This window comes from Pelodiscus sinensis, chromosome 27, assembly GCF_052426305.1.
Source record: "Pelodiscus sinensis isolate ZL-2025 chromosome 27, ASM5242630v1, whole genome shotgun sequence".
NCBI classification, from domain to species: Eukaryota; Metazoa; Chordata; order Testudines; family Trionychidae; genus Pelodiscus; species Pelodiscus sinensis.
The window spans coordinates 11,299,134-11,312,299 of record NC_143078.1 but is presented as its reverse complement, the minus strand read 5'-3'; the positions used below and the strand labels follow the sequence as shown (position 1 = coordinate 11,312,299).

Genomic DNA, 13,166 nt, shown 5'->3' with positions numbered 1-13,166 from the left:
AATCGCTGCTTCGCCAGGCCTAGAGTGTGGTTTCTTAGCAACCCACTGCCATTGAGGAGACCCTGCATTCGCTCTGAGGCGCTCTCATACCATAGAGGAGATGCCCTCCTCCTCCTCCTCTTGGATTCGCTTCACTGGTTTCAGGAGGTGCTGCAGCTGCTTGTTATGCCGAGACAGCTGGAAAGAGAGGGAGGGGCAGCAAGGAGTTAACAGGAGCATGAGACAGGCCCAGCAGGGCAGAACCTACTGTGAACATGTGAGGATCCCTCGCTAGCCATGTAAGAGCCGTGTAAGGATGAGACATGCCTGGGCCTACTACCGCCAAGGACATTGACTTCTCTGGGAATCAGGATTTAGCTCTTATACACACAGAGACAGAACAGCATCTGCAGAGACACTAGCTAGGATCAAACAATCCCCATTCTTCAGGGAATCGGCTGAATCAACTGGGTCAGGAAGGATTTCAGCCCTTGATAATATACAACTGGCCAGTTCGTGTGGCGGTTCCGCCTTCTGCTGAAGCCCTGAGGCTCAGTCACTGGATTCCAAACCAGAGGGGCTATTGTTCTGTCCGAGGGCAGCCGGACTTGTTGGGACATCCGCAGAATAGTGCAGAATGGGGCCCATTGGTACAAGTGGGTGAGATGCCATTGACATCCTTCATGGGGGACAGTCTTACGTCAGCAGTGACATGAACCTGTGCTGTGCCAGGACACACTGATGTAGTTACGAATGGCTGGAACCCTCGAAGGTGTCAGCGAGGGACCAAGCAAAGAAGGGGGTTACGGAGGGTCAGGACTCTAAAGAGCCTAATTTCCTTTCACTAGGCCACCAGCAAGTCTTCTACTTCTGGATCTAGCCTAGAACTTCACAGGTATCCCTGGGTCTTTCTAGGCTTGTCTTGAGAAAGCATTTAAATAAATATGGACAGGGGCAGGGGAGGGGGGACAGGGAGCCTGGAAACCCTATCTCATGTTAACCAGTGAACAAAGGTGACCCCCACATGGGTCGGAGAAGCTGGTGGAACCTAGCCTGAGAAAGGAGAGGCTCCTGCACAGGGAGCCCTGTGATAGAGACGCAGCCAAAAAGACGGTACCTGTAAGGCCAAGATATAGATGTTGTGCCCGACTTCCCGGGGGGAAACCTCAGAGTTCTCACACTCTTCCTCCTCGAGGTAGGCTTTTTTAATGACATCAACCTGTAATGGCAACATCAAATGCACGACCATTCAGCTGTGCACCTCACCAGCCAGCAACCTGGCTAAGGTTTTGCATTGGGAACACTTGCAGCATAGCATTTTGTTTCTCTTCCCTGCCCCGTTTGTTTTTAACCCTAAGCATGAACGGCTCCAGGGACCACCACAGAGGGTGTGTGTGTGTAACTGACGTCAGTTGTGGGAGTGGAAGTGGTGCTGGTGAGGACGGCAGCGAACCCATGAGGAAGGCTAGCCTAGTGGTAGAGACTTGGTTCAGTTCCCTGATCTGCCACAGACTCCCTCTGGGATCCTGGTCATGCCACTTCATTTTGTTGTACCTCAGTTTCCCCACCTGTACACTAGTGCCCTACCTCACTGGGAGGCTGTGAAGACACATACACCAAAGACAGAGATGTGTTCAGATAGTATGGGAATGGAGGCCAGATAAGCTACCTTGGATAGATAGCACGGCACTGAATCCAGCTGCACCTGTGTATCTGATTCCACACACCTCACAGCCCTGGCAAAGGGCACCAACAGCAAGGGTGAGAAGGATGGGGAGGTAGATCCATCCTAGTATCACATCTGCCTGTAATTTTAGGTCTGTAGAGGTGATTCAGACCTCTGCCTGTCCCCCCTCCCCTGTTGCTGACATGCAAAGTCCTGCATGTCTCTCAAAGGCAGCCTAGCCCCTCCCTGCTCGCCCACCCTTACCAGTTCCTGAGGCCGGAGGCTGATGAGGATCCGCTCGGCATTCTCACTGTCGTGCCTGCTCTCCATCAGGGCCAGCAGGAGTTTGGAGGCATTGTCCTGGCGAAAAAACATCCACTTAGGTAAACCAGAGCCACGGGCACCCTCTACCTCTGCTAGAGGCCTGAGAACATGCCACACCGAAGCACTGCCCACAGCTCCCCGAGACTGGAGACCCAGCCATGCTCCCACCCACTCTAGAGAGGTACATGATGGAGCCCACCAAACCACACTGCTACAGAGTCCATGCGCTGGAGACAGACCTCCCCTCCCCATCCCCGAGGGGCCCTCCGAGTACCTAGATCAATTAGTGGCTCTTCTCATCTAGCCACTTTACTATACTTGCAACTGTAGTTTGTTTTGATAATAAAAGTTTGTTTCTTTTTTCTAATTAACCAAAATTGGTTGATTGTTGTGTCCTTTGACTCAGTGTCTAGTAATAAGGGCAGAGTCCATTGTTGTCTGTAAATCCCCTCTGTTTTTCCCAGCTCCAAGTAAAATGGAGGTTGGGGCAGGGGAGAGTTTTACCTTTGGAAGGAGGTTTCCCAGGTGATCTCTTCCCTGGTTTTCTTGCAATTATGTGGGTGGTGGCAGTGGATTCCCCAAAATCCAGGTATTAGGATTTTGGGGGGAAGTTTTTGTACCAGAGCCTGTAAAGGCAAGGTTTTGGAGTGCTCTTGTGGGCCCCCACTTCTGCATTCACCTTGACAATAGGCCAGACACCTTCCCTTACATAAATCCTCTTCAGGACCCACACACACGAGATACCCTTGGCCTCACACACCTCCTCCTGGCTGCCTCACCAACCTTGAGCTGGAGGACGAGGTCCATTCGGTACTTGCAGAGGGGGCTGATCTCATTGAGGATCAGGGCTGTGATGATGTCAATGCCGTTCGATTCATGCGTCACGATGCAGCTCTGGGGAACGACACATGCAGGGTTACCCCACCGGCTCTTTTCTGCCCTCTCGACCTCAGGCTCCCCACATACTCACCGCGGCTCAGGCTTAGGGGAGGAACTGCCAAAGGCTTTAGGCCCCATCGACACAAGCAGATCAGCTGCAATTGAGCAGCGTGCTCCCAGCACACAGCGCAGCACAACTGAGACGCAAATAGTTAAAAACTGTGCAGACAAAGCCTACGGCAGGATTTAACCGTGTTACTTGGCTTTGTCTATACTGGCCAGAGAGCCACATTACAGCCTTGTTTGGCTCAAGCCACGTTCAATCGCTGCTGCCTTGATATTGGTGGGATCTTCTTTGCATATCAGGGTGACCAGATAGTCAGTGTGAAAAATGGGAAGAGGGGCGAGGCGTAATAGGTGTCTATATAAGAAAAAGCCCTGGGTTGTCCCTATCAAATCGGCACAGCCGGTTACCCTAACGCATACAGAGGCAATGATAAAGAACAGGCAGTTATCCAGGTCCAAGAACGAAAGCCTCTAGCTCCCTTTCCCTAAGAGCGAGTGGAACATTGTAACTGCCACATACCTGCAAGAGCAGCACTGACCATTTCAGAGCATGGTTTGCCCCAGCTGTGCCCATGACTACCCTGCTACAAATCCCCATCGGCCAATCACATTGCTCCTTTGGTCTACGAGTAAAGACACAGGCGGGGGAGTTGCAGGATTGCTCCCTGCAGCCCGTTCTTCACTGTTCTGTCCTGCCTAGTCTGAAGCGACTCAGTGAAGCTCTAACTTTTTCCACCTGTGAGCAGGATAAATTTTGTTCTGTGCACCAAGGCAAGTGCAGATGTGCACCACCCATAGGAACTCATGCTGCCGGCCGTGAGCGCTCTGTTAATCAACTGGGTGGCACCAGAATCTCTCTGTCCAAGCACTCAGCTTACAGGGAACTCTGCTCTCATGCCTTCCCCCTCGGGTGGCTATGGCCGGGAGGTTTCTCCTGCTAATCAGCCCACGGCTGCCCTACTAATTCCTAGTGGGCTCAGAACAATTCCTTCCCTCCTTGGATATTGTGGGCAGTGATCACGTCCCCGTACTAGCTATCCAGCCGCTCAGGTTAGTGACTGTAACGTCTGCCCACTCCTCAGTCTGCCCTGCTTTCTTTGCTCCTCTCTGAACTTCTAAGGTCCTGATTCTGCTGCCACTGACACAGCACAATCGGGAGGCGGGGGGGGGAGGAGGCTGAACTAGCATCAGTGGCGGCAGCCCCTTGGCTTTATTTGTGGGCAGCCTTCTGCAAAGGGCTCCCCCGTCGGTGTCCAAAGAGCGGCTCTGGATTTTGCAGTGGTGCAAAGTCCCAAGCATCCTTGGAACAAGCGAGATCTAGAGCAGAGGCAGGGAACCTCTTTTGAGTTGGGGGCCGCTGACCCAGAGAACAATCAGTCGGGGGCCGCACACAAGTGAGAAGCGGAACCCCCCCTCCCTTCCCGTGGCCTCCGTATAAGGAGAAAGACACTCCCCACATTTCCCTCACACACCAGAGCCGGGGGAGGGGGGGCCCAGCCTAGTAGATTTTGTGTGCTCCAGCCCCATGGGGAGGCAGCGGGGGGGGGGGGGGGGACTGGAGCACCAGCACAGGCTCCCTAATATTAGGGGGGGCCCGGAGCCTCAGGGGTCAGATCCAGGCAAGCCAAGGGCAACATCTGGCCCCCAGGCCTGAGGTTCCCCACCCTGTTCTAAAGCAGCCTGCAAAAGTCTCTGGTTGTGGATGGAGCCACCCCCTGGCCTCCCAGCAAACCACGCGGTCTCCTCTTAGGCCAGGCTGGGATTACCTGGTTCTCGTGGCACGGCCCCTGGCAATACTCCGTCAAGGTCTCCAGCGTCTGCGTGATAAGGGCCACGTTGTATTCGTTGATGTAGAGGCCCAGCAGGCCCAGCCCCCCCGTGGTGCTGCCGCACATGATGTCCAGGAACTGCAGCGTCTCACACACCAGGTTGTAGTTGGTCTTGTTGTTCTGACACCGGAGGAAGTTCTGTAAAACAAACCCCGTGGCTCAGACCTCCGGGAGGGGCAGCCTGGGGGCAACGCACAGCCCCAGTCTCTGCATCCCTCCTTTGCGCCCTCTCCTCCCCAGGGAAGCCCACAGGGGGCGGGTCAGGGCAGACTTTGGCTCTGTCACGGGGGCGCAGGGCACGTCAAGCCTGTGCCATTGTACGTACATTCAGTGACCGGTACCTACTGCAGTCACAACGCGGCTCTGGCGCTTTGCTTCTGTAGATCACAGAGCAGTCACAAAGCAGGTCAGTGTCATCCCCCCACCTTGTACAGATGGGGAAACTGAGGCACGGGGCAGGGGGGAGGGTGTGACTTGCCCACAATCACCCAGCAGGCCAATTTCAAAGCCAAGAATAGTGCCCAGGTCTCCTGAGTCCCAGTGCTCTCCCCGGTGAGCCAAACCCCCACCTCTCCCAGCTTCCGAACCTGGAGGTCCCGGTTGTGGTTCTCACAGAGCAGCTGCAGAAACCGAAGAATAGGCTCCATGATCAAGACCGACAGTCCCATCTCGTTGTTCTGGCTTCGCTCCCCAGCATCGTGGCCCTTTCGAAACCCAAGGGCGATGGGGTGCCGAGATGGGGGGTGGGACAGCATGAGCGTCCCTCGTCCTAAAGTGAAATCCAGTCTCTGTTACTGGCCTACCCAGGAGTGACGATGGCCTACGCAGAGAGAATGCACTCAAGGGAGACAAGCACATCCCCAGTTGGCTACTTAGAAGGGGCTGGCCTGGCTGAATCTTCACGTTGGCTATCCAGAGCATCTACCTCTGGCTAGATCAGGAACCTACAATTCAACACTGTTCCCATCCAGGGGTTAGACTTCCTATGGGCAGGGTATTTGGAGATAGAGTTAGGATCACAAAGGTAGATATGGTCCCTGTCCACAGAGCTGACACCCGCACCCTCCCCTCCCATTTACCCTTGGTGCCAGGGTCAGGGGCGTCTTTGTCCTCCTGGGGCTTGTTCCCAATGTCGCTCATGTTCACCGACACCGTGGACTTGGTCTCCTGCTGCGCCTTCTTCATGCGGTCATGCAGCACTTTAAAGAACTTCTCGCACTTCCTGTCACTCATCATCAGGTTATAAAACGATTTCTGGGTGGGGAGAAAGCCAGACAAGAAGTACAAACGTCCCCCTCAGGATGTGAAGTTTCCCCAGCTGCCCCCGGGAACTGTGCCTCCCACTAAGTCTGATACGGTGCCTGGAGGTTCCAAAGTGCTGGGGGACTTTACGACTGATACTCTGCAGTTGTACAGCTGTGGTTAACTTCAGGTTGCAGGGCACAAACTGATCAAGCACAGGAGTTGGGAAGGATTTCCTGCCCCTGCCTCTAGCACTGCAGGTGTTTTCATCACCTTCTACAACATCAAAGTGCTAGGCATTGAAGGAAGCGGGATACTAGACTGAACAGAGCAGTGATCCGCTTGGGGAAACCCAGTGGTCACTGCTTTTGTTTCTCATCACAAAGCTGTCAATCAGGGTAGCCGAGCCAGTCAGATCTCAAGAGCAAGGCCATCTTCATGCACTCTCCTTAATCGAGTCCTTTTGTTGTACAGAAAATGGATCACTCACATCCTCTTTCCACCCTCTGCTATACCCTGAGCTTTAACTACCAAGGTATCCTAAGAGCAGCATATGGAAAAACACAAGCGGTAGCCAGTTCCGCTTCTTGGATGCTTAGACCCCTCTTGGGTGCTTCACGAGTCTGCTCTGCCTCTCCCTTTCCTGAACCAAGGCTTTGAAATAGCAAAGGAATATAACCCACCCTAGAAGGAGAGCCGAGGCAGCCTGACATTTTAGAAACCCCCAGCAGAGGGCGCCAGTGTTGCTTTAATAAACAGACTCCCACGGAGTCCTCCGCAGCCTTTTTAGCTTCTTACGAGCTGGATCAAGAAGTTAGGCTGGAAATTTGAAACAGCCAGTGATTTCTGGTTGGCCGAGGAGCATTGTATTACATCTGCCCTGGTCAGAACCCCGATGTGCAGGGATGGGTGAATACAGGGGCGGATGAGAGTTTTGCGGGGCCCAGGCCTGGGGGCAGCACAATTTCACGCATGCACCACAGCCACAGCCGACAGGTAGTAGCGCATGCGCAGGGCCTATTGAAGCGCGGGGCCCGGGGCAGCCGCCCCGCTCGCCCTGCCCTATACCCGCCACTGGGTGAATATCCTGCAGAGACACGTTTTTGTAGCTCTCAAGTGCAGCACTGCAGTGAGAGTTTTAGAGGAAGGTTTGCATTCACACAAAGCACTGATCTTGGGCTCCCCACGGGGGGCAGTGGAACCCGGGGTCAGCTGGGGACTCCCCAACTGACCCCGGGTTCTGGGGCAATGCTCTTCCCACGTGCCAGGACCACAACACCCCCCTGCCTTTACCTGGATCTCTGTGTTGCCTCCGTCCAACAGCCGAATGGCTAAGAGGATGCTCTCCTGAAAAATCTTCTCATTTTTGGTGTTCATGATGAGGTCCGACACAAGCTTGGTGGCCCCTTCCCTGTCCAGCCGGCACTGGATGGCAGCAATGACTGACCAGTCCTGGTCTTGGCCTGTGCGTGGAAGAACAAGAGAGGTAAGAACTGGAGTCGGGGGCAAACTGGAAGGGCACAGCAGTGAATTCTACAGCCAAGCTAAGGAACAGAGGGTGGCCTTTGGGTGACTATGGAAAAGTCCCTCAGTCGCTCTGTGTCTCAGTTTCCCACCTGTAAAATGGGGATAATGCTTCTGCTCTAACTCCCAAGGGGAGCTATGAGTTCTTAAAGTTTGCAGAGCCCTTTCATACTATGGCCACAGGATCCAATGACTCCCTGAAAACTCCAGCTCCGGAGAACCCTGTGGATGGAACTGCAGGCAAAAACCTCTCTTCTGGGAAGGGCTGACCTCAGGGAAGCTGGGCGATTCACACCGGATGAGTCCCCCATCATAACACAAGGGCTCGAAAGCCCCAGGGGCATGCCTGAGCCTTGAGAGAAAGGAGGGGAGACCGAGCAAGGGTTCTAAGTGGCTCACCGCCCCCGGTCATGTCGACGATCTCCCCTTTGGAACTCGACTTCTTGTTCTGCAGGTAGTTACCCAGGAGCGTTTTCCTCAGCTCGTTGCCCTGGCGCGAGAAATAAACTCCATGAGTCCGCGCCAGAGTGGCAGGTCCCTGACAGCTCACGTACCAGGCCCCGGCCTTTGGGCAGCTAGCTAAGGCTCCCGGGGGAGGGACAGATCTCCCAACCCTCCGCCGGCTGCAGAAGGCCCTGCACGCACTGCGTGAAAGGCTGGGCGTGGGTGAAAGCAGAGTGTCCGCAAACCCCACCTAGTTCATTGAGCCTCCCTTGCCTGGGAGGCTTTCGGGGAGACAAGAGGGTCCAAAAGCAAACTGGTGACTGAATCAACCTATAGAAACTAATGGGTTGACCTGATGTCCAGTTTTGCTTTTGGGCCATCAGGTTAACCCATAGGCTCTGATGGGTTGATCTGGTGCCCCGAATGCAAAATTGGCCGTCAGGTCAACCTGGAGTCACTCCTGATTGACTTTGATGTGAGGGAGAGAGGAAGCAGAGTGGACGACTGCATGAGCATCCAAATGGGGGCTGGGCGGTGGAGAAAAGGGGTGCCAGGTGGGGGGGTGATTGTGGGCATGCTGACCTTGGGCCCTGGGCACTCACCCGCTCCCCATATTTGTTCTTCTTCATTAGCATCTGCTGCAGCGTCCTCAGGACCCGGATGCACAACTTCTCCTCACTCTCCATCAGGTCCTTCGTGTGCTGGACCAGCCTGGCCAAACACCGCAAGCACCCATCAGCTCCTCCTGCACCCCGAGCCGCCCCATGCTCTGCCTGTAGGCAGGGCTCCGCCCTCGCCTCCTTCCTCCCACGGGGACATGCGCATCCCTCCGCCACCCACAGCAGGGCCCAGCCCCACCCTGCTGGGGCTCAGCCCCTCCTGCCCCCTTACTTGGACAGGAAGCCCCCGCTCTCGCAGCGCTGGTAGGCATCGGTCCCCTCCATGAAGAGCAGCTCCGGGCGGTGCAGCACGTCCACCAGGACGGACAGCTCCGCCTCCACCAGGGGTTTGAACCGTTCCTCCAGGGCGTTGATGATTTCCTGCAAAAGACGCTGCCGTCAGGCTCCGACACAGCCCTGACATGCACCTTCGGGGCCAGACTGGGCCCATGAGGCGCTGGCCCACGATGGGACCGGGACAGCGCCGCACTGGCTTGGGGGGAGCTCCTGGACGGATCAGGCCCTAGGTCTGCTGGAGAGGGCTGGAGGCTGCTACGTGCAGAGCCCTCTGCGAGTCGGTGCGCAGCGAGCAAACCCGTAGGGCCTGCGTCCTCTCTGGCCCTTTGGAAGCAAGGAGCCGTCAGGTGAGTGCCTGGGTGCTGTGCATGGGCGTGGCTGGTGCTTGGTGCTGGGAGGGTGACACCTGTCCTCCCACGCTGGGAGCCTCGGCCGACAGGACAGGAATCAGGAGGCACGGCCGCTGTCTGGCTCTAGGGGACGCCCTACTGCTAACCCGGCACCAGCCCCCCGCCGTTTTTCATGAGGCCAGGACTCCCCGCCCCCCTGGGAAGGGCTCCCCACTCGCACCTGTAGCTTCTCAATGATGTTTTTGTAGTCCCATTGGTTGGGCGTGGCCGAGACGCGGGGGAAGGTCCGCGTGGTGGCCTTGTAGCTGGAGGCGCTCCGCTGCAAGGCGCTGGTGGAGCTGCTGTTCAGCAGGGAGCTGACGTGGGCGTCGAGGTCCATGGGCAGCACGATGGAGCGGCTCTTGGCTGGAAGCAGAACAGACTCAGAGGGGGCAGGGAGGGCGGGGCCCAGGCACACGCGCCGCAGGCCTCGGTCGCTCACTGTCCCGCGCAGGAGCAAAGCAGCCTGTGCCGCTGCGGCCCGTGTGGCTGTGCCCCCCGAACGTCTGCGTTCAGCGCACAAAGCGTCGTCCACGCCCCCAGCCTGGCCTGTCCCTCCAGCGCCTGGAGGAGGGAGGGAAATAGCCCGGCCCTCCTTTCCCAGAGGGGGGATGTAGAGATTAAATAACCTGCCTGAAAAGCCACAAGAAAGCTTGGGGGGGGCAGCTTTGGGGTCAGTCCTCAGCCCCCCACATCCCAGCCTCTTTCGCTAAACCGTTCTGTGACCCATCGGCATTCACAGCCCCTCTCAAGAGTCAGGCAGCAGCGGACGGGGTGGGGGACCACAGACTCGAGGGAAACCGACGTATTTCAGGCCCCATCAGCGGCTGGGAGCCCCAGGAATCAGCTAAGGCGTCCTGGTCTCGCCAGGTTCCCAGCCCGTGTCAAACCGGCCCAAGAGAGCTGCGTGTGAAGCCAGTTCCCAGCCTCTGTGGTGTCAGAGGCAGGTCGCTAGACAGTCCCACTTCCTCCGGGCCCGGACGCAGCTGCCGGATCCCCCCGCCTGGTACATGCAGTCTCAGACGGATGGAGTCTCCTGCACAGTGGAGTTGCCTCTCAATGCTGCCCTCCCCCGGCACCTGCCCCAGCAGCTGACCCCTGAGCCCGCGTCCCGGGCATGGAGCAATCAGCCCGGTTCCCTCAGCACCTTACCAACCATGGCCAGGGTCCGGATACAGGCCTCCACTGAGCTCTTGTGCTGCTGCTGCAGCCAGGAGCACTCCAGGAGCCTCGTGGAGGACTGGAGCAGCTGCACCACGATGGTCTGGTGGGTCTGCGAGACAGGGGAGGCGGGTCAGACCCAGCCGCCCCGACAGGCCACTCCCGGGGGACAGCTGCTCACCGGTCGGTGGGGGCACCCCGGGGGGGGGGGGGGTGACTCATTGGCCCCTCCCGCCCAGCGCCAGCCTCGGTCGGTTCCCATGGCACGGTCGCAGGCGGCCTGCTCCCCCCCCGGGCTCTGCTTTCAGGCTGAGGAACTGGCTCCCGCCATGGACTGGGACCAGGTGTCGGCTCATCCCCCCGCCTGCCACGCTCCCCCACAAACCTTAATAAGGGCGGTACCGTGGTCCCCAGCTCACCCCCGCCAGGGCCTGTCCCTCCGGGAGACCCTTGTGGCCTCTGCCCCTGAACACCCCCAGCCCAAGGCTTAGCACGGATGGTACCGAACCATCCACTCACCCGTGTCAGGGGCTGCCCTCTGCGAGACCCCTCTGGGCTCTGCCCCGAATACCCCCCACAAGCTCTGCTATCCCACACACTCCGCCAGCCCCACTGGGCTCTGCCCCGAATACCCCCCACAAGCTCTGCTATCCCACACACTCCGCCAGCCCCACTGGGCTCTGCCCCAAATACCCCCCACAAGCTCTGCTATCCCACACACTCCGCCAGCCCCACGGGGCTCTGCCCCTTTGCCCTGTCTGTGGCTGTGTCTCAGGAAGGGAAGGAAACCCCGCGCCACATGGAGCTCAGCGGGTTTGTGGCTCTCCCAGCCCACTCCCTCCCCCACTTCAGTGCTCCTGCCCCTCGAGAGGGAGGGGCTGGCCACACTCGGCCACTGTAGGCTGGGGCAGGTTTGGCTCTAGGATCCAGATGCCTCCATCCCTCACGGCCACAGCCGCAGGCTGAAGGCCACTGACTCTTCCGCCGTCTGCAGCTTCCGGGTCCCAGGTGGCACCGGGGCCAGGCTGGGGCTCTCTGACCGCGGAAGGGCCTGGGCTTACCTGCAGGGAGGTGCTGTTCTCCGAGAAGGGGGAGCTGAAGAAGGCGTTGATGGTGTCCAGCACCACGGTGAGCACGTACTTCTCCAGGGCGGGGTCCGTCAGGCGCTTCTCTCGCTTCTTACACATCTGTGGGGAAGGAGACGCGGGTCGCTGCACGCCGGGGCGAGCACAGCCCTGGCAGGCACGGACCCAGGAGAGCTGCAAGGAGCATCTCAGGCCCCCTGTGGGGCACGCCCGGCCCAGCCCCTGTCCCTGTGTTCCCACGGGCCAGCTGGGCTGGAGATGCCCCTGAGCGCAGCGGGTGTGTCCGCCCTGCAACCCCTGAGCGCACTGTCCGGCGTGGAGCAGCTCCTTGCTCCGCCACGTGGCACTGTCCCTGACATCCCAGTGCTACAGCACGCTGGGCTCTAAGCGGGCTCAATAGCCCCTCGCACGGGGCCCAGCCTGCTTCTAGGCTGCTGAGAAAACCAGTGGAACATCCAGCAAGTAGAACCTCCTGGTGACCACCATGCCACGGAGGAGCTGTCAGGGGAAGCATCCCCTCCCGCCCCCCCAGGATCCACGCCAGGCCCTGCCCCCCACCGTGGCCATGTCGAGGATGAAGTTCTCAAAGAGGGTCCAGATGTGGTTGCTGGTGTAGATCTCCTTCATTTCCACCTCGGTGTCCACGTAGCAGTGGTTGACGAAGTTCACATAGGCCATCTTCACCTGCAGGGGCAGAGCAGGGGAAATCAAGCCCCTGCCCGGTGGTACATGCCGCTGCCCCCCTGCCCTGCGAACCACACATGGCCCGCGAGGACGGAGGGGCACAAAAGGGGGTTCAACTTGAAGCACAAGAACCCTCCTCTGCTCCCTGCCCCTCTCCCCCTTTCTTCACTCTGTACCATTATCACAGCATTCCTCCCTCCTCCTCCCCTCTCCATGCACCGTTAGGAGAACGCAATCCCCTGCTTTCACCTTCCCTTGCCTCTCCGTCCCCACCACAAGCCCTTCACTCTCCAGTGTGCCCGCACCTCCAAGCTCCTCCCCCCGTCTCCCTGGCTGTACCCCCCGTACCTCAGTGATGCAGTCCTCGTGTGTCACCACCCGCACAATGTCCTCCAGCGGCAGCAGGGACGTGCACTTGATCTCCGTGTAGACGTTCTTGCCCTCTGCGCAGGCGGCCAGCAGGTCCACCAAGGAGATGTGGTACATGAGGGGGCTGTTCTCTTCCACCCCCTCCCGGGCTGCTGTCATCATCTCCAGCATGGTGGCCAGAGATGCCTTGTCATTGTAGAAGACCACCACGTCATCCCCAGCATTGGTGAGCTGCGAGGAAGGAACAAAGGTCATAGATCTGTGGCAGAGGGGATGGAAAAACCTTGCAAGGCAATCGCCCACTTCCCCTGAAACACAGCCAAAAGGGGCCACAGAGGGATTAAAGGAAAGGGCATTTACAATGGAAATAGGGCATTTTTTTCAACACAGCACAGATATGACCAACCTGCAGAACTCCCTGCTGCAGGATATTACTAAGACAAGCAGCCAGTAATCTTAAAATCGCCACTGTCTTTGGAGCCCAACTCGAGACACATTGGCCCGGATTTTCAAAGGTGCCAAGCACCTGCCGCTCCAGCTGGAGCCAACAGGAACAGAAGATGCTCAGT

The 13,166-nt window shown here is 57.9% G+C and overlaps 1 protein-coding gene across 1 annotated transcript in view; it reads right to left on the bottom strand.

The window, feature by feature from the left end:
• The window catches only part of ITPR3 (inositol 1,4,5-trisphosphate receptor type 3), a 94,768-nt gene that overhangs the window by 17,208 nt on the left and 64,394 nt on the right, over positions 1-13,166 (bottom strand). Inside the window, exons 31-46 of the mRNA XM_075910583.2 lie at positions 12,577-12,828; positions 12,103-12,228; positions 11,521-11,646; positions 10,451-10,571; positions 9,480-9,664; positions 8,845-8,993; positions 8,556-8,664; positions 7,909-7,999; positions 7,279-7,448; positions 5,823-5,997; positions 5,331-5,512; positions 4,681-4,881; positions 2,753-2,863; positions 1,910-2,005; positions 1,097-1,198; positions 91-177 (exon numbers count right to left, since the gene is read on the bottom strand). Of these exons, the coding sequence (XP_075766698.1) occupies positions 91-177; positions 1,097-1,198; positions 1,910-2,005; positions 2,753-2,863; positions 4,681-4,881; positions 5,331-5,512; positions 5,823-5,997; positions 7,279-7,448; positions 7,909-7,999; positions 8,556-8,664; positions 8,845-8,993; positions 9,480-9,664; positions 10,451-10,571; positions 11,521-11,646; positions 12,103-12,228; positions 12,577-12,828 (2,283 nt within the window). The remainder of the gene's footprint in view (positions 1-90; positions 178-1,096; positions 1,199-1,909; positions 2,006-2,752; positions 2,864-4,680; positions 4,882-5,330; positions 5,513-5,822; positions 5,998-7,278; positions 7,449-7,908; positions 8,000-8,555; positions 8,665-8,844; positions 8,994-9,479; positions 9,665-10,450; positions 10,572-11,520; positions 11,647-12,102; positions 12,229-12,576; positions 12,829-13,166) is intronic.